Here is a 24845-nt window from a genome sequence, read left to right on the forward strand (position 1 = left end):
TTTGTGCTTGTCCAAGAGAATCTCCTCTTATACTTTGTTGTGGTACCTTGTCTCTTGGCCAGTGGGGTCACTCCCTCTTCTTATATACAATGTGAAAAGAAAGCCTGTATGGCTGAATAAAAGACATTGGACATTTCTACATATAGCTATATTCATTTTGATTCATTGAGTGCTTGGAGAATGTATACATTATTGAGGAGAAGTTTGCTTTTTCAATTGAGGAATATTTGGTGGCTCTCCCTCCTCATGAGCACTGATTGGAATATATGTACATTGAAATAACAAGTGTTTAACGGTACCGGTATTGAGTGTGCGCCATTTTCCCAGCCATCACCATTATTTGATAAAATTATCACAATGTTGAATTAGTTGGTACTGCTCTATGGTTTTTACATACAGATATAAAAACGTTGTTGAACTTGCCATTTCATGTGTATTAACAGTTAGATTGTGTGACAGGATTGATGGTGATAGTCTGTATCTTTCAGAATAACTGTCAATGTTAGCTAGAGGGGCACTCTTTTAGTATATATATGTCATGTGGCCCAGTCGGTTGTATGTCGGAACCAGGCAGGCATTTATCATGCATGCCTAAACAACGCAGCCCTAACCACGAATGCGTCTTTACAACAGATACCTTTACCACAAAAGTCATTACAGCGACTTGCCTTAGGGAAAGCAAGGGATGTTGAATAGTATAATTTACTATTCCAGCTCCATTTTGTGCAACAGTAGGGAAAGTGCTGGATTTTCAATATATTCAATATAACTTTATTCAAATGCATGTGGTATCCATAAAAGTGCAACAATAAAAATACATCCAATTCATTAAATTAAAAACCAACAACATACAGAAATATGACGAATAATGAATAAAAAAGTTTAGATATCCAGTGCCCTTAAAAGTACATAAAGGGCAAAATAGTGCATCACAACTATACAGTATTCATGGAGCGACGTGCTCTTATAGCATCTTTAAAAAAAAGCACTCTAAGAAATTGTCTCAGCTTCATCATTCAGGCAAAGAAACAATTCATGTTCCTCTATTAAATGTCTAACTCCTCATTTCTTTAAATAAGTGACCAGAAAATGTTTGGTATATGTAAGATAAAACCCACAAAAAACATAAAATGTAACTTTGACTGTCCTGACATGGGGTAAAAGCCAAATTAATGTTAAAACCCAGTGCGAAACATAACTGATATTGTGCTGTCCCAGCCCTATACCAAAATAGAAGGCTTTTTCCCATCTCCCTCTCACTCGAGTTAAGTACATTGCCATGTTGCCATATTATCTGAGGGGGCGTGTGTTGAAATTACACAGGAAACTTAGTAGATTGAATTGTGGTTTAATGTTCAGCACAGCATTACTACCTCTGTCTGCCTCAGGTCCAGATGCAACAGCCTTTTCAGACTCATGTGCCTTCTAGAATCCCGAACCAGATTGAAATAACAACATGGTATGCAGGCAGGCATCTAAGGAGCCCTATGATGTCATGCGAACAGATATAAATAAATATATAGGAAACAAAATACAGGATGTAACATATCCCCCTTTTCCATAAAATAAACAAAGACAAAGAATCAAACATAGTCTCAAACATAGTCTCTAAACTTAGCTGGTCTACTCTTTACACGGATATTTTGTTTGATCCTCGAAGCTACTGTGTCATTGTCATTCTGACCTGAAAAACAAGGATTGGGTTTAGAACTAACATCATGAACAAAATTATTACACTTGGCAACTCTCCTTACATTCCACAATTTTCCATCTTGGGTAATTACAGAATTGCTAAATACTTTTTTGATTTGAATGGGTCTACCAAATTTACATGACCCTTTTGTCATCAAACCAGGTCTCATAATTCTCACCCAATCCCCCTCAACAAAATTATGAGATTTGACCTTCCATTTCTTGTTGTACCAACACATGGCCTTGTTTTGCTTCATCTCAACTCTCCTAGCTGTATCATGTACACATTCCTTAAAGTCAAATTTATCTTGACATTTATTCTTAAACCCCCATGGACAAATTCTTGATGCAGGGTCTCTACCTTTTAGCAATTTAAAAGGACTAAGTTCTGTTGTTGAATGAGGTGTAATTCGATAAATCCACAACCTTTCTCTTAGCTCATTCATCTATCCTCTACGTGCATCGACCACATCTGTTACATAAGACTTCAGAACTCTATTAAAACGTTCAACTTGGACGTTTTCATGTGGTTCGTATAAAGATGTACACGTGTGTAAAATTCCATGTCCTTTTAAGACATTTTCCATTTCTATTGACTTCAGTTGCACTCCATTATCTGTAACTAACACAGAAGGGCAACCCTCTCGAGCAAAAATCTCTTTAAAAAAATGATTACAGCATTGGTGGTGGCACTAGGTACAAACTTTACTTCTGGCCATTTTGAGTGGAAGTCAATCAACACTAATGCATACCGGGAATTTTCTGGTAAGTTTTTAAATGGACCAGCAATATCATAGGCTAACTTCTACCACGGCATGTCCGGCCACTTCACTACCTTTAAAGGTGGAAAATTAATTCTGAGCATCTTTTCACTTGACACACACTCTGGACATTCTCTTACTACTCTATCAATAAACACATCCATTCCTGGCCACCTAAAGAAACTCCTGATTAACCTCTTCATGGAAGATATACCTGGATGCGTCTTATGAGCCAACTTGAGAATGACACTTTGTATTCCCTGTGGTGGAACACACTTTCCTGACTTAAACAGAAAATCATTCTCCAATTCCAGTTCATCTGCTACCTTAGAATATGGTAAAAACTCTTCCTTTATAAAACTTTTCTTTGACCAACCTTCCGTTACATATTTTTTAAGGGTAATCCACTTATCATCTTCCCTTACACAACTGTTCCACTTCTCTTCAGTAATCTCTTGAAATTGATCACCTATCACATCAGCTATTGTCAGAACAAAATCTTCTTCTCTAATCACATCCACCTTGTCCTGTTCACGCGGTAATCGAGAAAGAAAATCAGCGGTGACATTTTTTTTCCTCGGAACATACTCCGTACTAAAATTGTACTCCTGCAATCTGGATGACAATCTCGCAATTCTGGCTGTAGAATGCCAACCACCACCTGTAGACAAGATATTAACTAGTGGTTTGTGGTCTGTTCTCAGAACAAACCTACAACCCCGGACATACAATCTAAAATGTTCTACTGCCCACACACACACGAGTAACTCTCTCTCAATAGCTGCATATTTCCGCCCACAGTCATTCAACGTACGCGAAGCGAAAGCTACATTCCACTCTTCTTTTCTTTCCCATTGAGACAAAACTCCACCTAACCCGTGTAAACTACCATCAACTGTGATAATACACTCCTTCTTCATTCTAAAAGGTTTCAATGTAGGAGCATTAACAATATCACTCTTTATCAACTCAAAAGCTTCCTGTTGTTCCTTTGACCATACATATTTCACATTCTGCCTTAACAAAGCCCGCATGGGTTCCATCTTGGTCGCGAATCCTTTGACAAATTTACAGTAATATTCACACATACCTGTGAATGACAATAATTGATCCTTATTGACAGGTGATGGCGCTCTAACTATAGCATCAACATTAGTTTTCTTAGGGATAATTCCATTTCCAGATAGAGTGTGCCCCAAATATTCAACTGTGTGTTTAAAAAGTTTACATTTATGAGCTTTTAATGTGAGTCCATGATTCTCTAATCTTTTGCACACTTCATACAAATGACCCACATGTTCACTTTTATTCCTTGAAAAAATCAAAATGTCATCCTGAAAGCATTTGACATATTCATCCAAATCTCTAAATATTAAGAACATAACTCTTTGAAAAACTGACGCCGCTGACGCAAAACCAAAAGGCAGCCTCGTATATTGGTATAAACCAAAAGGCGTGATAAAAGCAGTGAGTTTCTTAGATTCCTCCTTAAGTTCTATTTGGTGATATGCCGAACGTAAATCCAGCGTTGAAAATATCTGGGCTCCCTCAAACATTGACACTACTTCGTTAATGTTTGGCAACGGGTGACAATCTATGATAATATTAGAATTGAGAGCTCTCAGGTCAACACACACCCTCAACTTTTGATCTGGTTTGCGAACCAAAACTATGGGAGAAACCCACTCAGCAGATTCAATGGTTTCGATGTTACCTTCATCTGATAATTCTTTTACCATATCCTTCAGTTCTTGCCTTACACTTATTGGTACCCCCCTTATTCTTTGTTTTACAGGTGTGGCATTTTCTTTCAAAACAATTTTATGAGAAAAACTCTTTAGTTTCCCTAACTTGTCACAAAATACATTCTTGAAAGAGTTTACTAAATTCCGTTCTTCATCATCATTCTTAACATCGTCATTAATAGTGGCAACTTGACAATACAGTGCATCATCACATAACATAACAGGTTCTTTTGCTCTAGGATTCAAAATAATTCCTAGCTTATATTGGTCACGCCAACCTCAGACATTAACACCTTTTTTTGCAATGTACAATTTAATATCAGCACATCTATGCTTAAAATGAATAGAGACATGGAAAAATCCTTCTACCTCAATGTGATTTCCTTCAAAACTAACAGCCTTAATATCAGATGGTACTAAATTGTCTAAACATAACTGTTTGTTCAACTTCTCTAGAAAATATTGTTGAGTTATGATTGTCCAAGGCGAACCTGAGTCTACCATCAAAGTTATGTTACATTCACCAATTCCAAAATCACTAAGAGGTGATTTTTTGATGTGATCTGGAACTACATCAATTATAGAAACAACAAACCCCTTATCAACAATGTCTGTATCATGTAAAGTATTAGTGTGTGCAGTTTCATTACAAGCAACACAAGATACAGCTCCTCTAGAAGGTGTTACACTGCGTTTGAGGTCCCTACAAACACTAGTGAAATGTCCTATTCTACCGCAGTTCCTACATTCTTTGTTAAGTGCAGGACAACCAGGAAAAGACGCTAAGTGCGATCTATTACCACATCTATAACAAACTGTCATGTTGCGTGAAGTTCCCTGAACATTTCTATAAGAAAAAGTATTTAATCCTCCTCTATAATTATGTTGAAAACGTGAAGGTTGTATTTGTTGATGTGTTTGATTATCATTTTTGGGCTTAATATTACAAACTTCTTCCTCAGTTATTTTTTTATTAGAATTATCCTTAACAACTTCCATCCATTTCTCTGACTGTTCTAATGCTTTCGCTTCTGAAATAGCTTCAGATAAAGTAGGTTTACCTAAAACCCATAACCTTTCTTGTATTTTTTTGTTTTTGACGTGTACTATAATCTGATCTCTAATCATTTCGTCTGTTAATAATCCAAAATGACAATGTAGTGACAAAGATCTTAAACCAGTAAGAAAATCATCAAAGTTTTCATCATCTTTTTGTGCCCTGGTATAGAACTTAAATCTGTTTAAAGCAATACTAGTAACAGGCTTAAATCTTTTTTCAATACGTAGAAAAGCCTCATTATAAACATTTAAATTGTCACCACTTCCATCGTTCTTTAAAGTAATTTGGGGTAAGGATCTAAAAATAACTTGCCCCCCGAACCTAAACAGTGTAGAAAAATACTTTTCTTTCTTTCTGCCCCCATGCGTTCCCCATCTATAGCCTTCATGTAGGTAATGAATTCTTCTTTCCATCTTGCCCATGGCATGGTAGGGTCACCTTTTGTCTGTAAAAACTTTGCTGGGGGGTCAAATTGCATATTTATATTTATTAAAAAAAATAATAGTAGTGAATGAAATGAATAGTATATGTAAAATCTGTATTATTACTGTAAATAGTCTAAAAGTGAAAAATAAATAGTAACAGTGTTATTTAAATTAATAATATAAACACAATACAAAGTTCTTATCTTTAACAGCAAAAGTAGATTGAGGAGAAGATCATGGCAAAATTTAGTATACAGATTCACTCTGTGTGTAGGAAATCTCATGTAGATAAGCGTTGAAGAAACAACTTCGTATTCATCGTGTTGATGAGCGTAAATAAATAGAATAACTGCCGCTGGTGCGATCAATGCACATTAAGGATAAAAATTGTGAAACTCTCTGTACCTGTGCTGAAGAAATTACTGGAGAGTGGTTTGGTTCTTTCCCTCGTTGCTAAATTTTGTTGAAATTACACAGGAAACTTAGTAGATTGAATTGTGGTTTAATGTTCAGCACAGCATTACAACCTCTGTCTGCCTCAGGTCCAGATGCAACAGCCTTTTCAGACTCATGTGCCTTCTAGAATCCCGAACCAGATTGAAATAACAACATGGTATGCAGGCAGGCATCTCAGGAACCCTATGATGTCATGCAAACAGATATAAATAAATATATAGGAAACAAAATACATGATGTAACAGCGTGTAACATGTAATTTGATACACTCTCCTTCGCGGTTTCCCTACACAGTCTACTGGGAATTGACTGGTCGTATAGTGCCTACCATAACTATTTTTTACTGAAGTTGTTAAGTGGATTGTTAAAAGTCCTTCCAGATTGACAGAGCATAATATGGATCTTATAAGAGCTAGCCATGGAAATTCAATCCCCTTCTTACCACTGTAGCAATCCTTTTTTTCTTAAATCTTTATTTTCCAGTTTTAGTATACAGCTAGAAATAAATAGCATGACTGCGGTACATTGTCAGGTGTTTAATCAAATATTAATAATACACAATAATTTGCAAATCACAATATTAGGCAACTCACCTAAAAACTAAAAAAATTAATAAAGGAAACTATCGTACTTCCCGCCCCTGGTTCGTCCCACCTGAAATGCGCCAACGTGTCAATTTATCATGCAATGTAATAGTTACAAGATCGCCGTGTCCTTAACAGAAAGATGAGTTTAGGGCGCATTGAATAACAAGAATCATATGACATCTTCATAGCCCATCAACCCACTCCCTCTGGGACTATGCTGCTTTCAATCTGAGTAGCAGAGTCCATACTCTTCTCAGCAACATAAGCCCTATAAGGGCCACATATATCTTTGAGAAGTGAAGAGCTCGGTATTAGGGAGGCGTACATTTCACAGTTTACATTACAATATGCCAGGCTACGCAGCCAGGCCTGTAATGTTGGGGATGTTCTCTTACCCCATACTAGCGCTATCTCCCACTTGGCCAACAGAAACCTAAGTGCCGCAAACCTCCTGACCTTCCTTGGAAAGTTGACAGTGTATCCCTTGAGAGCGATTTCCGGAGTGGGGGTTAGAGACAGTGCCGTCATGTCACCTAAAGTAGCGCGTACCTGTTCCCAATATGGTTGTATTTTAGGACAAGTCAATGTAAGATGGGCAAAGTCCGCATGAGGGGCATTACATTTCAAACAATGGTGAGGCCTGGAAGGGTCTATTTTATGTGACCAGGCTGGAGTGTGGTATAGCCTGTGGAGGAATTTAAAATGAATAAGTTTGTGCCTGCTGTTGAGGGACACTTCTTTCGTAACCATGCAACATTTGTCCCATTGTTCATCAGATATGGGTCGGCCTAGATCACGTTCCCAAGCAGTGCGTACTTTAACATCAGTAAGTGGATGTGTACTAGTGCACGATCTGCACATTTTGGAGGTGAGATGGGTGCCCGTCTCACTTTCAATTATCAGTGTTAATGGGAGAAACCGGGTATGTAGGGAGCGCTGCTCATAATGTGGAGTGCATGCGTCGCATTATGAAGGTATCCATAAAAGAGCTGTCGTGAAACCGGGCGTCCTTTTGACATAGAGAAGACATGATTATTCAGGAATAGATCGGCTATTTTTCAGATATCAAATTTGGCCAATGTGCACTGTACTAGAGTTTCTCCCGTGATGGGGAGCCATGAAGAGTTTGGGAGCGGCAAAGCCGGTGAGTACAGTAGGTCTAGTCCCAGAAATCTCAGAAGCTTCTCCCATGCCCAGCTAGTGGTGGATACCGTCTGTATGTGAAGTGGGTCTCTAGGGATACCCCTGTGGAGCACTGTGGACAACTTTTGAGGGAGCACTAAATCTGCCTCTGGTCTCAGGAAAGGAACTCGAGCGTCCGGGTGATACCAAGTGTAAGCATAACTACACTGTGAAGCTAAATAATATAAATATAGGCTGGGAACGCAGAGACTTCCTCTTTCATACGGGAGAGTCAAAATCTGCCAGTTAACCCGAGGGCGCTTACCACCCCAGACCAATCTCAAAAGATGTTGCCGTAGCTGCAAATAAAAGGACTGAGTGAGGGGAATGGGAATATTATTAAAAAGATATAAAAATGTAGGAAGCACTATCATTTTGAGAATGACAACTCTACCTGCCATGGACAGTGGATGACGGAGCCATCTCTCTACCTGCGTCTCCAAGGAGCTTACGGCACGACCATAATTTAGACTAATTATATTGGACGTGTCCAGATGTATGTGGATGCCGAGGTATTTGACCGTGTCGTGACACCATTCAAGTGGATACTCACACTCCCACGGGGTGGTGTTGCGTGTCAACGGAAAAAGCACCGACTTGTGCCAGTTTATGCCAAGTCCCGAAAAACGGCCAAATCGCAAGATTTCCCGGATTATTGGTTCAAGATAGGTCTGTGGGCGTCTCTCATAAAGAATAGTATCATCTGAGTAAAGCGATACTAGCAATGGTCCCCTGTTAAACTACAGACCACGGTGTAGATGACACTTCTGGAAGTGCCTGACCAAAGGATCCATAGCTAAAATAAACAATAAAGGGGACAATGGGTAGCCCTGTCTCGTGCCTCGTGTCAAGCGTAAGGGTTGTGATAACGTGTCGTTGACGCACAGTCGAGCTGTGGTGCAAGCATATGAGACAGCCGTGGTGGAAACAAAACCCTCCGGCATTACCATGCAGCGCATTATTAAAAGAAAAAGGGCCATTCCAAAGAATCGAAAGCCTTTTCGGCATCTAATAGCACCGCCGCTGCAGGAACCGAGGGGTCTATCCTGTGAAGAACTGCAAAAATGGTCCATAGGTTAAGTGAAGTGGAGCGATGAGGAACAAATCCCAACTGAGCAGGGGCAATAATAAATTCCATCAACAAAGAGAGCCTAATGGCAATCACCTTAGCCAATATTTTATAATCCAAATTCAATAGGGAGAGGGGCCTGTACGAGCCACACAGTGAAGGGTCCTTGCCAGGTTTAGGAAGAAGAATAATTACAGCCTCTCGAAGTGGGGGAAGAATTTGTTTCTCCAGCAATTCTGCGTACACCTCTATCAATAGTGGCACAAGAATGTCTTTATATGTCTCCCGAGAACCGGTCTAGACCCAGAGCCGAGGAACCACGGAGTGCATCTATGGCCTCCACAATATTTTCTTGAGTTATTGGAATAGCCAGGAAGTCCTGCATATATTTCTCAAGATAAACTAGCGCGATTTCCGATAGATAATTTTCCTGGGCGTCAAGATCACCATCGATTCTGGAACTGTAAAGGGTTTTGAAATGAGTCAAAAATGTGTCCCTAATCTCAGGGGTAGAATAAACCAACTGATTATCCGGGGTATTAATTTCGGTTATGTATGCTTTGCTGTAAGGGGCGGAGCATGTGTGCCAGAATCCTGCCAGGTCGTTCGCCCTCTCTGTATCTTCTGGCCGTGTGATGTTTACCTAAGTGTAGTGATTCCCTGTCCGCGGCATCACGAAATTCTACTAACAGAGCCAAACGCCGAGTTTCCCCTTCTTCAGAGGTGTTCTCAAGCAACTCTGCATCCAATGCCGATATTTCCCCTTCGATTCGGGCCAGGGTAGTACGCAAGTCCTTGATGACACCCGCCTTTTTGGCAATACACACGCCCCGTATATATATGCTTTAAACCCCTCCCATAGGACCGCCTATGTATCTACTGATCCAGTGTTATGTCAAAATATTCTTTGATGGCCCCACAAACCTCCTCAAGGAAAACCTGATCCTGAAGTGCCCTACTCTGAAATCGTCACTTCCTTTCAAATCCCCCTGGACGAGGGATAGAAAGCCTCAACACCACGGGAGAGTGATCCGTGTAGGTCCGAGGCAGTGTGTTAATTGCCCGGACCCAGCCAGCCACCCCCGGGGAAATCAGCCAATAGTCAATTCTGGTCCAGGTGTCATGGTAACTTGAGTAGTGAGTGTGTGCAGTGGCCATAGCATTGTGTGTACGCTCCACATCTACCAAGGAGAATTGCAGACAAATGTCTTGTAGTGCAATGAGAGAGCGGGGTTTCGCGTCAGAGGATGTGGAAGTGCTGTCCCTCTTGGGATCTAACAACAAATTGAAGTCTCCACCCATAATAAGCAAACAGGAGTTCAATGTCAATAAGTGTAACTGTAAGGAATGAAAAAAATCTGGAGTGTCTACGTTCGGACCATAGATGCATATCACCGCAAAAAAGTGACCCATTAGCGTACCTGTAACTATTAGGAAACGGCCCTCACTGTCTTCCACCACTTTATCCGGGCGAAAGGGAATCCTTTAATGGCTCAGAATAGCAACCCCTCTTGCATATCTACTGTAAGTAGAGAAATATCTATGTGCCCCACAGCTTGCGGCAACTAGTGCAGTGTCTGATTTGGACAAGTGTATCTCCTGTAAGCAGGCTATATCGATGTTATGTCGTAATAAGTAATTGATTACCTGTCGCCACTTGCGGGTATTGTTGAGGCCCGAGCATTCCATGACATAAGGGACAGACCAGAAGGCCCGGGCAAGTTACCTAACTGTGCCGTAATAGGATTATCACATTAAACATGTTAACAATGAATCTATGAAAACGCCTAGTGACAATGATCTGTGTATAATGTCCCTGAAAACCTCAAACAAACTGCAAGGATTCCCCCCACCACCCACCACTCAGCCTCACCCATTTCTTAGCGAGGCAGAACCATTCCCATCGCACCCTCTGGCTGTGCCAATGAAATGCTCAACTAAACATGAAAACATCGAACCAACACCGCTGCATCTGTAGAAACCAAAATACGGTGTACACCTTGAGGCGTGGCAACGCCACACCAGCCGGACAATCAAATAACAACTTCAGTGAAGAAAGAGAAACATTATAAATAAAGCATCGGTGACAGAAAGCTAATATAGTAATATCCGACTACCCAGTCCCTGTATTAGAGAACAGCTCCATGCTGGACACACAACCACTCTGTGGAGGAGAGGAAACCCGCCCTGCAGCCCCAGCTTCCTTGTTGTCCTTCTTGTAGTTGCGACAAAACTCTTGCGCTTCATTCCGAGTGTCAAAAATGCGGGATCTGCCTCCCACGTCAACCTTAAGCCTAGCAGGGTATAGCATACCGTACCGCTGCCCCAGATTCTGTAGGGTAGCCTTCACCCCGTTGAACTTGCGTCGGGCATCCTGCACCAGGATAGTGAAGTCTGGGAAGAAGGATAGTTTAGACCCCTGCCAGTGGATTTCTCCCCGTTCTCGGGCCAAGCCCCTATAGTTCATAATCCTGGCAATGATGGGTCTTGGGGGAAGTCCAGGGTTAGGGCGGGGACCCAGCGATCTATGTGCCTGCTCTACCACAAATCCCTGAGTAAAGGCCTCCCTGCCAAACAGGTCCACCAGCAATTGTTCCACGAAGACATCCATACTCCCAGAAGTAGCCGTTTCCAGAACACCTAGAATTCACACGTTGTTGCGCCAACTGCACTCTTCTAGGTCCTCATTTTTAATCGCAACCTCTTTCAGGATTCTTTCTACCCTGTCCAGTCGTTTCTGAGACTGCGCTGCATTGTCCTCAAAGTCTGATATTCGAGCCTCCTCTACATCAAGCCGACGGTCATGAGCCTGGACCTTAGCACCCATGTCGTTAAGCTTTTATCCAATGCGTCGAATCTGACGTCCAAGGCCAGGAATCCCGCCCTCATCTCCTGTAGCATTGCAGCTGATAGCGTCTGTAGATCTTCTTTATCTTTGGCCCATCGGGTACCGTCCGCCATGTTGGAAGGATCTTCAGTAGCATTGTCCGCCACTTTCCCAAAGGGCAGGGTCCTTTGCGGCCCATGCCGCAGGATGTGGAATGTGCTCTGCTGTGAGACGTACTGTGGGGCAAGCATGCAGGCGGGGATCAAGGATGGAGAAAAGGCCTCACCGAGGCTGGACAGTCGTGGATGGAGGCCGAGTCGGCGATCTTGGCAGCAAGGACAAGAACCCCAATATGAGGCTGAGGATATCTGTGATTCTGTGTGTGGTATCTTGCAATGTTGTCCCCCAGTAGGAGACAGGAAAGTTCTCAGGCCCCTGTTTTCGCAGGATGTGAGGCCCCCTAAAGCAATGAAGTCCGTGAGCCAACATAGCAGGGGTGGACAGCGTAGGATCAGCACCTTTCAGCTCCACGGGATTGGAAGGAGCCTGTGAATGTTACGCACTTAAAAGAGCACGCTATCCGCTGTGTATCAAGGACCAGAATGTACCCCCAGTGACCTCCGGGGTATGGAAGCAACTGGGTTATGTGGAGCCTCTAGGTGAAGAGGCACTGAGATTCTGTAGGTCAGTGGGCCCCGGGCGTCCCGTAGTACACTTGTAGCCTGGTATCTGGACCTTCAGGGGCAGCAGTGCAGTGTAGCCATGTGGCTATGAAACTGGCCCCCAGGCAGTTATACAGGCTATCACCTGCAGCTTATTTAGGAAGAAGCAACGCTTCGCTGAGTCCCCTTTTCATTACCCTCAGTCCTGAAGCAGATCCGGCTTCTCTGGGCCAGCAGGGCCTGGGGGGGAAGGAGGGAGCAGGAACCACTCAGCTGGGCACCAGCCGCGTCTATGGTGCTTGTGGAATCGAGCGGGCTGCCCTCACACACCCACACCGCACCCCATGTAACAATTGGGGGACCGGAAGGCCCTGTCCCCAAAACAGACCCCCTGCGTAGCGGTAATCGCCGGGACGGGGCTAACGCTACTCAAGCAGCACCTGCAACCCGGCACAAAGCGTGTTTCCTCAGCAGCTATGCGTGGGATAACCGCAGCATCGGAACACCGACCAGCGGAACCCGCTCACCTCCTGTGGCGATCGTGTCTCGCCGCCTCAGCGATTCCAGCATGGTCCCAGGTCATGGTGCACGGAGCTCAGGGATGCCATACGCAGCAGCTGCAAACGCCGGTTCGGAGCGTCGCTGAGGCCTCAGACAGGGATGGCTTGAGTCCTCCTCATTTCCGCAGCTCAGCAATGTGCTTTCCAAATATTTTAATCCAGTTCTTCATGCCGCAAACATGGGAACGCAAGTCCGGCGACCAGAGCTTCAAGCACAAGCGACCATCTTGGACGCTTGCCTGCCCCACCCCCCCAACTGTAGCAATCCTTAATGATGTTCCTTGTTCAACAAGCTGTTTCATTTTTCCAGATAGCAAGCCACAATAACCGGCAGTTGGGACTTTATGTAATACTTGAAGTATGAGATACCTATTTCTCTATGGTAAATGTAAGTAGAAGATGAAATAGGAGCCATAAGGGTCTTTCTATAAAATCTTTTTTCTTCCAATTGAACTCGGTTGCAATTCTAAATCCCCAGACGCCAGTGCCATACGTGGCCGCAGGCAAACATTGTGTATATATTGCTGCGATTAAGGGGAGAGAGCACCTCCACCCTTCGGTTGGGTAAGGAATATAGTGTGCACATTTCATTTTGTTCGTTTTCGCCTGCTTTGCGCAACCAGTGTGCCCCATGAGCCTGTGACTGCAAATGATGTTCCCAAATAATAAAATGTTCGAACTTGTAATAGCTTGTTTTTGTTGCCTGCAGAAATAGAGAATGTTTCTTTGGGCCAAAGGCCATAATACAGGAGTTGTTAAAATTCGTTTGTAAATCTACCAGGCGTTGTCAAGCGTTCGGCGTGCGTGCCTAAAACAGCATCATCTGCAAATAAAAGTGAAGGTAAATGGGAGTTATTGATTAGAGAAACGTCTGGGGTCATGTTGATTAAAAATGAGAGAATGTTATTAATATAACATGAATAAAAGTGGTACACAACCTTGTCTCACTCCTCACAGAACATTTATTAGAGATGAAACCTCATCGTCTGTGGGGATTCTAACCTTGGCCTTTATATCTGTGCGCAAATATGCAAGAAAGTGCACTATTGCCTCATCTAGTCCATGCGCCAAAAGGTTTGTCCAAGCTTAGACCGATTTACACAGTAAAAAGCTTGTGATAGATCCATGAATGCTAAATACACTCTTGACTTACGTGCAATTGTATATGTTCCTAATATCAGTGCCAAATTTAAGCATTATTCGTCATTGCCAACATTACTCCTGAACCCATATTGACAGGGATATAAAACTGACTTTGCTTCTACCCAGTCCTTAATACGGTTGTATAAGATTCTCCCTAGAATCTTAGCCATGGGGTTGATGAGGGAGATTGTTCTATAGCAAATAGGTTGGGTGTGGTCTCACTTTTTGTAAATTGGCACGATGATAGACAATGACCAAGGTTCAGGTAGCGGGGAGTGAGTCAAACCATTAATAACATTCACTAACAGAGGTGCTCAGAACTCAATGGAATATTTTAAAAGATCTATTGGAACTCCAGCCAGTCCGGGAGCCTGCCCACCCAGACTTTGAGCAATTGCTTCCTCCACTTCATCTATAAAGACAGAAAACCATTACAATGGCCCTTCACCTTTTCTGTACTTGGATCATCAACAGAATCATAGATTTGAGAAAAGTGTGCTTTCCAAGTGGCACTAGACTTAAAAATCAACATAAGTCTAACAACGCTTTCCTAAAGGTGTTATTAAGACTCATTCATGATTCAGACCACGTTGTTAAGGCACAGCATGGTTCGAGCTGCGATGTATTGGCTGTTTCCTGGCCCGCCTTTTTCCCTGCTTTAGTAAGGGCTTAAGCCCATTTTATATGAAAATTCATCCCCAGCACCATCTGACAGTAATTCACATGAAAAGAACAACAAAAACACAATTTTGAAACCTTGACTTAGAAGGTGAATACTTTTAGACAGGTTATTGGTAGACCTGAGGAAATGTGAAATCTCACTTTTCCCAAAGGGAGAGGCCCTTTGCCTGTAATGTATCCCTGGCTAATTTTCAGATAGCTGCAAAATGATTATCATCATTGTGTTTTAGTTCTCCTTATCATATGCTTGAAAAGCCTTGTGAATTGGGAGTACATACTAATCTTTACAGCAGTGGTGAAGAGAAGGCTTCCTTTTACAACTGCAAATCTCTGAATTTATCAGTCTTGCTTCTAAAGGCCTAGATTGTGGACATTACATTTTACTAGATAAGTGTACGTCAATATTAGGTCTATCGGGCGCCCTTTCTGCAAGAGGGATACACCAGGACAAATGGAAAAGTGTGACTTTATGTTGCCTTTAAAATGGCTTTCAGGTATTCTAGGACTGTATACTCCAGTCAGATTATCATCTCTGACCATGAAACTAATTGTGGTGGTCAAGGAGTTAAGGGGCACACTGTTTTAACCAGTGCACAGTTGCAAGATGACATAGTTTTCAAGTCGTAGTAGTAGTACTAGTTGTAACCTTGGCTATAAGAATATGTGTAGATACAAAAGTAATGGTCAGAGTCTATCGATTCATTATAACATCAAATGTAATACATACGTACAGTTGGATGTAAATCAAAAAATGTTACATCCGTAGTGTGCTTATATTTTTATTCATTATTTTAGCACATTGTTAGGTAGGTACCCAATTCCAATCAATGAGTACCTATTTTTATGAAAAATAAATTATCCAGACGGAAAATTGCATCATTCAATTACTTCATTGAATCATATAAATGCCTGAGGACACAGGTCTAATGTAGATGCAATAATGTATAGCTTCATATAGAAAAAACACAAATAATATCCATATAGTAACATTTCGACGCGCTCAAAGTGATGGAAAGAGGAAGCAGTTAGGTGGGATAGGTGTGATGGGAAGGAAGTGAGGACTGGGTAAAGGTTGTTGTGACCTTAAAGCAATCACAGTGATATAAAATCCGCCCTTTACAGTCTATGTTTTGATCTGTAGTTCCAATACACTCATTCACATAGGATCTGTGCTACTCCGTTGATTAGTCCTATGTTTAGAGACTAGGTATCTGCTGGTCTACGTTTCGACCCCCTGGTTAAAGGGTAGGTTGAATCATCATGGTGGCGTCTTCTTCAGGACAAAAAGAAACAGGAGCGCTTATTAAGTGGCCGGTTGGTGGCCATTGTTGTAGGACCGTCGTGGGTTCCTTTCTTTCAAGAGATGATCTACGACATGGAGCTTTCCAATCCGATCATTAGTGGTTCTGGTTATTCAATGGTCCCGGAGGGACCGGCGTTGGTGCGGGTAGGGATACCGTAACCCACGTGATTCGTTGGGTTTTGGGTCTTCGGCGTATTACTGCATCCTCACTAGACAAGCTACGGAGTAGCACAGATCCTATGTGAATGAGTGTATTGGAACTACAGATCAAAACATAGACTGTAAAGGGCGGATTTTATATCACTGTGATTGCTTTAAGGTCACAACAACCTTTACCCAGTCCTCACTTCCTTCCCATCATACCTATTCCACCTAACTACTTCCTCTTTCCATCACTTTGAGCGCGTCGAAATGTTACTATATGGATATTATTTGTGTTTTTTCTATATGAAGCTATACATTATTGCATCTACATTAGACCTGTGTCCTCAGGCATTTATATGATTCAATGAAGTAATTGAATGATGCAATTTTCTGTCTGAATAATTTATTTTTCATAAAACTAGGTACTCATTGATTGGAATTGGGTACCTTCCTAACAATGTGCTAAAATAATGAATAAAAATATAAGCACACTACGGATGTAACATTTTTTGATTTACATCCAACTGTACGTATGTATTACATTTGATGTTATAGTGAATCGATAGACTCTGACCATTACTTTTGTATCTACCTTTACTGACCCAGGTCAGAGAGTTCTTAGGGTATACCCCATTGTAACTCAATAATATAAGAATATGTGGGCTGCAAGCTTTTTTGCCTCTGAATCTTTTAGAAAATTCTACTAAAGATGAGGCAATAAAAACATACTTTCAACGCAAAAATGTCCTTGGTCAGTATGACAACTGAAACAGAGAAATTGACCCCTATTTTGGAACATTAACTGGTCTTTCTGATCCTTCAAAAAGCCATTTAGAGTAACTGATCCTCGTACAATATCGAGATTTGCATAATGGTCAGAGTGAACAAGCATCAAGTATTGTGATCTTATGTCTCTCGACCAGAAACTTGACAAAGAAAGCAGCATTTCTAGCTAGCATACCATTGCCAGAAAGACTGCAAATCAATGGCATTAAAATCAGCTGATACATTTGCATAGCATTTCTAATTGGAAGTAGGTGCCAGTTCTGACACTCAGGTTGGAAAAATCGTGCTTAGTAATCGCTTTAGAAATTTAGATGAGGGGCAGTGGCCAAGATGGCGGCGAGAGCAGACGTGTAACTTCGCTGCTCCCGCCGACGGCCTTTCTATAGCATCGGTTCCGGCGCTCTGGAGTCCTCCTTGCTGGATCCGTGAGTGGCCGGGACTGCAGAAAGAGAGGAGCGGGGCCCGAGATCGTGCCGGGAGTGGAAAATCGCACCCACCCGGCTGCCTGGCGCTCGTGAGCTGCGGAGCGCCCATCCCCCATCGAGCCTGAAGCGAGGCCTTCCCCGAGCCTGTGAGAGGGGCCGTGCGACGGAACCCGGGCGCGGAGAGCACGGGGCTGCGGCCGAGCTCCCTAGGTGAATCCGGCAGAGTGAGGACACCGGAGCTGTGAGCGCCGCAGGAGAAGAGCGTGACAAGGTCCCGGGGCAGCTGAGGCCTGGAGGAGCGTCAGAGCTGCGGAGCCACGAGTTGACCCAGGGAGCCGGAATAATGGCCTGAGGTGAGATGGAGGCAGCCGGTGACACGGCCAGTGTGTGGCGGCTGGCGAGTGGGGCAGAAGAGTGCCTAGCGGCAGAGGAGGCGCCCTTAAATAGAAAGACCCGCGTATGACAGCTGAAGCGAACCGGGGGTGCAGAGTGAGCCCTGGCTGCATCGCCTGAGAGCCGTGGTGATGCTCCGAGGTGTGTCCATGCCATTGGGTGGTGTTGGCTGGCACCTGGGCCCGCAGCTGAGGAGTGGACAGTGTTGGAAGCCCATTGAAATGAGAGCCTGGGCGAGAGAGGAGGCCTGCTGACCCGGGGGCTGTAACACAGTGAGGAGGACGCTGCGGGGACTGAGGGCGGCGGTGGTGTTGAGGCCCGGTGGAGTGGGCAGCCATCTTGGAGGTGTGAGGAGGCGCCCGGCTGCCCCAGAACCTGCGAGGCCAGGGGTAAAGAGACGAAAAGAGGGTGCCAGCAGCGAGCAGGGGAGACGACAGCGCCGACTGCGACAGACGTGGCAGGGTGGCAGTGCGGACGTCTTGACGGTCTAGAATCGCCCTGCAGGGGCGGCAGGGGAAAGGACTAGACCTAAAGTCCGAGGGGCCTTGAGATGTCGGCTAACGGAGGCAACCGTGGCAAGACGGTGAAAGACCTTTTTGCAAAACCACAGACCCCGCCACAAAAAGACACTGCGATTCCAGGTCGGAGAAAAATGGAGCAGGGCGCAGACTGCGGGTCGGAACCCATTACGAAGGCGTTCTCGGAATCCCTCTTTACTTCCCTGCGGGATGACATCCAAACCTTCAAAACTGAATTTACTAGCGAAATTAAAGAAGTCCGGCGGGAAGTGGATGGTCTAGGTGAAAGGGTGGCGGACCCTGAAACCAAAAGTGACAACAAGGACACGGAACTGGCGGCTCTACAGCAAGAAATCATCCGCCTACACGACCAGCAGGTGGATCTTCAGGTCCACATGGAAGATTTGGAGAACCGCTTGAGACGACATAACATCCGCATTCGCAATGTTGCCGTATCCGAGGCCATCCAGGACGTGTTCCACTATGCCCGGGAACTTTTCAATCATGTGCTGGGGCGCCCATTGGACTCGGCCCTCCTACTCGATAGGGCACACAGAACGGGTCCTCCCAGAGCATCGACGACGCCCCCCCCCCCCCAGATATACTGGTGTGCGTCCAGGATTTTCGTACCAAGGAAGAGATACTGCAGAGGGCACGACAGAAGCACCCGCTCTCATTCCAGGGCACGTCGCCCTTGCTTGTCCAGGACTTGGCGGCCCTTACACTACACAAGTGTCGTCTGTTCAGGCCGGTCACTTCCTATTTACAGCAAAAGAACATTCCATACAGCTGGGGCCACCCCTTCCGTCTAGTTTTTAGGCTGGAGAACAAGCAATACCAGCTATGGTCGGTTTCGGAAGCCTGCCGACTGTTGGGAATTGAGCAGCCAGAGGACGATGACGAGACTCCTAGAACCGCCTAGGAGACGGGGGACCACAGGCCCCAATGGCGCCAACAACGGCGGTGGAAAAGAGTGACGAAACCTCCAACGACAGAAATTGCAGAGGGCCAGCGTGCAGCATTGGAGGCAGTAGCTATTGATGGGGGTGCTGACCCCACAGAGTGAAAGACCTACAGTGATCTGGTGGCATACTACCCGTTCAATACAAGTGGCCGTTGGCGGGAGAGTGATCCCGAACGCCCTAGTAAAACTACCCGTGTTGAGAGACATTTCTTATTCACCTCTGGATGAAGGACTATTAAAGTTTGTATTTTGGGTTTGTGGGAGGGATGGGGGTCGTCAAGGGTTTTGTTCATGGTGGGGAGGGGGGTGTTGTTGGTAAGAGGGGAAACTCCGGATCCGAGTGAGTGCTGGGAGGAAAGGGAGCGATGAACTGCAAAGACCTGAGTGTTCCGGGAGGTCGGGGCAACTACGAAACGGGCCATGGCCGACGTTTCGGCCAATGGATGGTGTCTCGGAGCGCGTGTGGCTCTTTATGCCTGCGACTGAGTTGTGTGTTCTCACGTTGAATGTGCGTGGGCTTAACAATCCCGTTAAGAGGCGGGCTGTGCTGTCCCTGCTAGAGAATTCGAAAGCAGATATCTGTCTCCTCCAGGAAACGCATTTGCTAGCTAAAGATTGCCATAGGCTTAAGTCCCGCCACTTTCCAACGCACATTTTCTCCTCCGCAACCACAAAGACGGCTGGGGTGGCAATCCTGGTATCAAGGCGATTTAAGGGGAAGATGCTACACCGGGGGACCGAGCTTAAGGGGCGACTCCTATCCTTCAGGTTCTCACTGGGAGCTCATACCTTCACGGTTATTGCGGTTTATGCGCCAAATGAGGGGCAGGGGAGGTTTTTCAACCAAGTGATTAATGAAGCGGCGGCTGCACCTGATAGACACTTTCTGGTTGGGGGAGACCTCAATTTAGTTTTTGGCAACCTACTTGACAGATCAGCGCAGCGATCCACGCAGGCAGGCACACTATCTGAAGGGGGACGGAACAGATTGACAGAGCTGGGTATGACTGACTTGTGGCGCTCCTTCCACCCGGGTGACCGGGACTACACGTATTACTCGAACGCCCACAAAACCTATGCGCGCCTAGATTACTTTCTAACATCTACTTCATTTAGAGCGCTGGCGTCAAGCGTTGAGATAGGAGCAGCAGCGCTTTCTGATCATGCACCTCTCACGGCGGTGTTCACCTTTCCGCCGGCTGGGTGCAGCACGCGTTGCTGGAGATTGAGGGACACGTTATTGCACAGACAGGAGGTTGTGGCCAAGATCAAGGGAGCTATAGCTGAGTATCTGGTGCACAACCAGCCAACAGACACTTCACATGCGACCCATTGGGCGGCGCTCAAATCAGTCATACGGGGCGAATTCATTGCAATCGCCGCGTCAGAAAATGTGGAGAGGGCCCGTAAGAGGGAAGAGCTCTCTTCCCGTACGAAGGAACTGGAACAGGTACACCAGAGGACGGGGGTGCCGTGGGTGTGGAAACAGCTGCGGGTAGCCCGTCAACAGTTAGCAGCACTATACCAGGATAGAGCAGAATATGCGGCACTACGGGTACGACATGCATACTACACAGGGGGCGACAGGTGCGGGAGGTTGCTGGGCCGTGCGCTCCACGAGCAGCAACAACGACACTCGGTGCAGGCGATACGCACACAGAGAGGGGAAACAGTAACCGAGGACGGAGCCATAGCGCAAGCATTCAGTGACTTTTATACTGCATTATATGAGGGAGCGACACTAGATCCGACGGACGCTGCGGCCTTCCTGGATTCGGTGTCCCTACCGACTTTATCGACAGAACAGTCGGAACTCCTTGACAGGGAGATCCGTCCTGAGGAGGTCATTGCCGCGATTGCCCGCCTCAAACTAGCCAAGGCGCCGGGACCGGATGGCTTCACCGCCGCCTTTTACAAAACGTTCTGCCCCTAGGTTGCACCGTTGTTGACTGCCCTCTTTAATTCCTTCTCAGACCCCGGCGCCATCCCAAGAGACCTGATGGGTGCCATGATTTCAGTCATTCCCAAACCGGGGAAGGACCGAGCACATTGTGGGGCCTACCGCCCTATATCATTACTTAACGTAGATCTAAAGCTTTACACCAGTATACTGTCGAAACAGCTGGGCCCACTCATGCAAGGTCTGATTGACCCGGACCAAGCCGGCTTTATCCCGGAGCGACAAACTGTCGATAATACAAAAAGGGCGCTCCACTTGGTGGAACAGGCCTCTAGGCTACCGGGAGAGTTCATGGTGTTGACGATTGATGCGGAGAAGGCCTTCGATCGTGTCCATTGGCCGTACCTGAAGCAGGTGCTCATCAAGGCAGGGTTAGGAACGAAATTCCGCACGTGGATTCTAAATTGCTACACCTTCCCCACAGCGTTGGTTCGGGTAAATGGCTGCTCATCACCCACATTCCCCATCAAACGCGGAACCGGGCAGGGGTTCCCGCTCTCACCCCTTCTCTTCACGCTGTACATGGAACCCCTTGCGCAGGCCATGCGAACGCATCCGACCATTAGAGGAGTTTGATTCAGGGCTTATATCCACACGATCAGCTTATACGCTGATGACGTCCTGCTTTCCTTTGCTTCCCCTGCGGCATCTTTGCCAGCCGGTGTGGCCAGCCTGGATGCGTTTGCAAAGGCTTCTGGCTTTAAGGTTAATATGGCGAAGTCAGTAGCCCTTGATCTTTCCCCGGAGGCGAAGACGCGGGCCTCGCTAGAAGCGCAATTCCCATTCCGATGGGCGGATGGTGCTGTCCCCTACCTGGGCATACAATTGGCGGCCACGCTGCCGGAATGGTGCGTATCAATTACGCTAACCTTAGTCGCACTATTCGCACGGAGGTTGGGCGGTGGCGGCACCTCCCACTCTCTTGGCTTGGCCGCATGGCAGCGGTAAAGATGATGATCCTCCCACAAGTTCTATACGTTTTTTGGGCTATCCCGCTTCGTCCCCCGGAGGGATGGATCCGCCGCACACAATCAGAGTTGGCTCAGTTCATTTGGAACGGGAAACGGCCCAGGCTCAAACTGAGGTTGGCGATGCTTCCTCCGGAGGGCGGTGGTTCCAGGACCAGGCGGTAGCGGGGCATCCGCTACAGGAGGTGCCTTTCTTGCGTCGACAACATCAGCCCCCAAATCTATATGCCTCCTTCATTACGAGGGTACCGCTGGAGGTCTGGGATCGAACCTGTACGGCTTGTTGACCTTCCAGTCCCCCCTCACACCCCTGTTGGAGAATCCTGACTTTGGCCCGGGCAGGGATGTCCAGGCTTTTGCACAGTGGCGCCCAGCAGGATGCCGGTGCCTCTTTCATTTGTACTCAGGTGAAGGAGTGATGCCTTTTGAGGAATTCAGGACGACCTATGATCTTCCGGAGGCCGAACGCCTTAGGTATCTACAGGTCCGACACTAGGCGCTTCACCCCCTCAACGCGTAAGCTCAGTAAATATGAATACTGGCTTCTTTCGCGCACCACAGATAAGCGGCTCATCTCAGACATATACCGACTCCTCCTGGACAGATACTCGCACGTTTATAATGCAGGACGGGCAAGATGGGAAAGGGAACTAGGGCGTACTCTGCGCAACAAGGAGTGGGAGGACATTTACTACCGCGCCCGACACTCGGCCTACCATATGGGGCTGACCGACACATTTACCAAACTAGTAACCTATTGGTATTACACACCAGAGCGCTTGCATGAATGGGCCAAATGGGGGATGCACTCTGCTGGAGGGGTTGCGGGGAGAGAGGCACTCTGACACACCTTTTGTGGGATTGCAGTCATATACAGTATTATTGGAAATTGATTCTGGATGAGGTCGATGCCCACTTTGAGACGGAGATCCCGCGATTTCCGGCCTATGTCCTATTGGGGCTTCCTAATGCTCTAACCTATCCATTAAGAGCCCGCAGGGTTCGATTGATAACGATAGCGCTGGGCTCCGCTGTGCAGGCCCTGTTAGCCTTATGGCGAACCATGCAAGTCCCCACCCTTCAGAATTGGCTTTGGCGACTCTGGTCTGTCCTTGGTATGGAAAAACTCTCCTTGGTGAAAGCGGGGGAAGGGGCGAGATATGCGGAGCTGTGGCAGCCCTTTCTATCCCTGCTAGCTACCGAATTTTGAGAAGTGACCTGTCCTAGGTATTTAAAGTTGCTCCGCGTGTCACATGTGAATGATGAACCTGTGTGAATGTATGGGGGGGTATTTATGGTGTTGGAAGATGGATCCGGGGGGTGGGAGTGGGGTGGGGGATTGGGGAATAGTTTAAGGGGATGGGTTGAAGTTATGTGTTTTTCCTTTTGTGGCTCTACATGCGCTGGACAAACTCTGCTGGTTGAGCTCGCAGCTCCCAAGGCTTACAAGACAATGTGACTTTTTCGTAGGGTGAAGCTCTGCGGATATTGCTATACATTGGGCGCTTTGTTATCTGTATGATACTTTGATATTTCCCAGCTGTATGTAAGAGCCCTTCTTTTTTTTCGCAAATACAAAGATTTAACACTAGAAATTTAGATCATGTATAAGTACCAGTCCCTCCGTCCGTCTGGCAATTTGATCTGGGTACTCAGTTCTAAGCATACAAAGCTATGAATGATTTGCAGTGTTGGAGAAACAAGTGTTATCTGCCCGTCACTGTGATGTGCTAATCTCTTTCACATATTCACATGCTACCACCCTGGCCTGCTCCATAGACAAAACCCTACAGGAGCTTCAGACTTGTAAAGAATGGTCTGAAATTGCCCATGAGCCTCAGGCAGAAAAAGTGGTAAATGTTATGTAAAATCACACGGAGAATAACCATATTCTAAGCGGGTGAATCTATGGAACAACTCTTGTTGGGAAACTGCATTATGTGTATAAAATGTCTCTGATATATGCCATTGTCAGGATTTAAAATTGTTGTTCCACACACATCTTCCTTTCAAAAGTTGGAGTTAAGTCGATTGTGGACTTTGAATATGCCTTCCTAAGTTATTCTACAGTTTCTCAATATTTCTTACAGAAAAATGTTATTGCAGATACTGCAGAGTAAAGGGAGTGTTATCTGTTTCAATGCAAAGGATTTTCTTAGAACATGCCTTCAACTTTACAACAAAGACTTGTCATGGAAACAAGGTATGGCATGAGCAAAACATCTCATATTATTAAAAGAACTTAAACGTATTACCATTTAAAAAGGGAGATGCAGGGCTATGTATAAATAATACAGGTAAGATTACAATTTTATTGATGTATATTTGCTCGGGTGAATACCTAGTCAAGTTAGGATATGTAATTCACATGAATCAGTTGAATAGATTATTGTTCAGAAGCGCATCTAACATAAATGTTACATTAAATTGATATGTCATCAAGCTCATTGCTCCAGGAACAGACGAGAGTGTAATTGTCAGTCCCTACATTAAGCATCAGTGCTGTCTTCATTTGCCACCAAATTATGAATTGT

At 45.3% G+C, this 24845-nt stretch overlaps 1 protein-coding gene across 1 annotated transcript in view; it reads left to right on the forward strand.

The window, feature by feature from the left end:
- The window catches only part of POLN (DNA polymerase nu), a 2377116-nt gene that overhangs the window by 704265 nt on the left and 1648006 nt on the right, over positions 1–24845 (forward strand). The window contains exon 8 of the mRNA XM_086964459.1: positions 24402–24514. Within this exon, the coding sequence (XP_086820585.1) occupies positions 24402–24514 (113 nt within the window). The remainder of the gene's footprint in view (positions 1–24401; positions 24515–24845) is intronic.

Source organism: Lissotriton vulgaris, chromosome 3_2, assembly GCF_964263255.1.
Source record: "Lissotriton vulgaris chromosome 3_2, aLisVul1.2, whole genome shotgun sequence".
Taxonomy (NCBI): Eukaryota; Metazoa; Chordata; class Amphibia; order Caudata; family Salamandridae; genus Lissotriton; species Lissotriton vulgaris.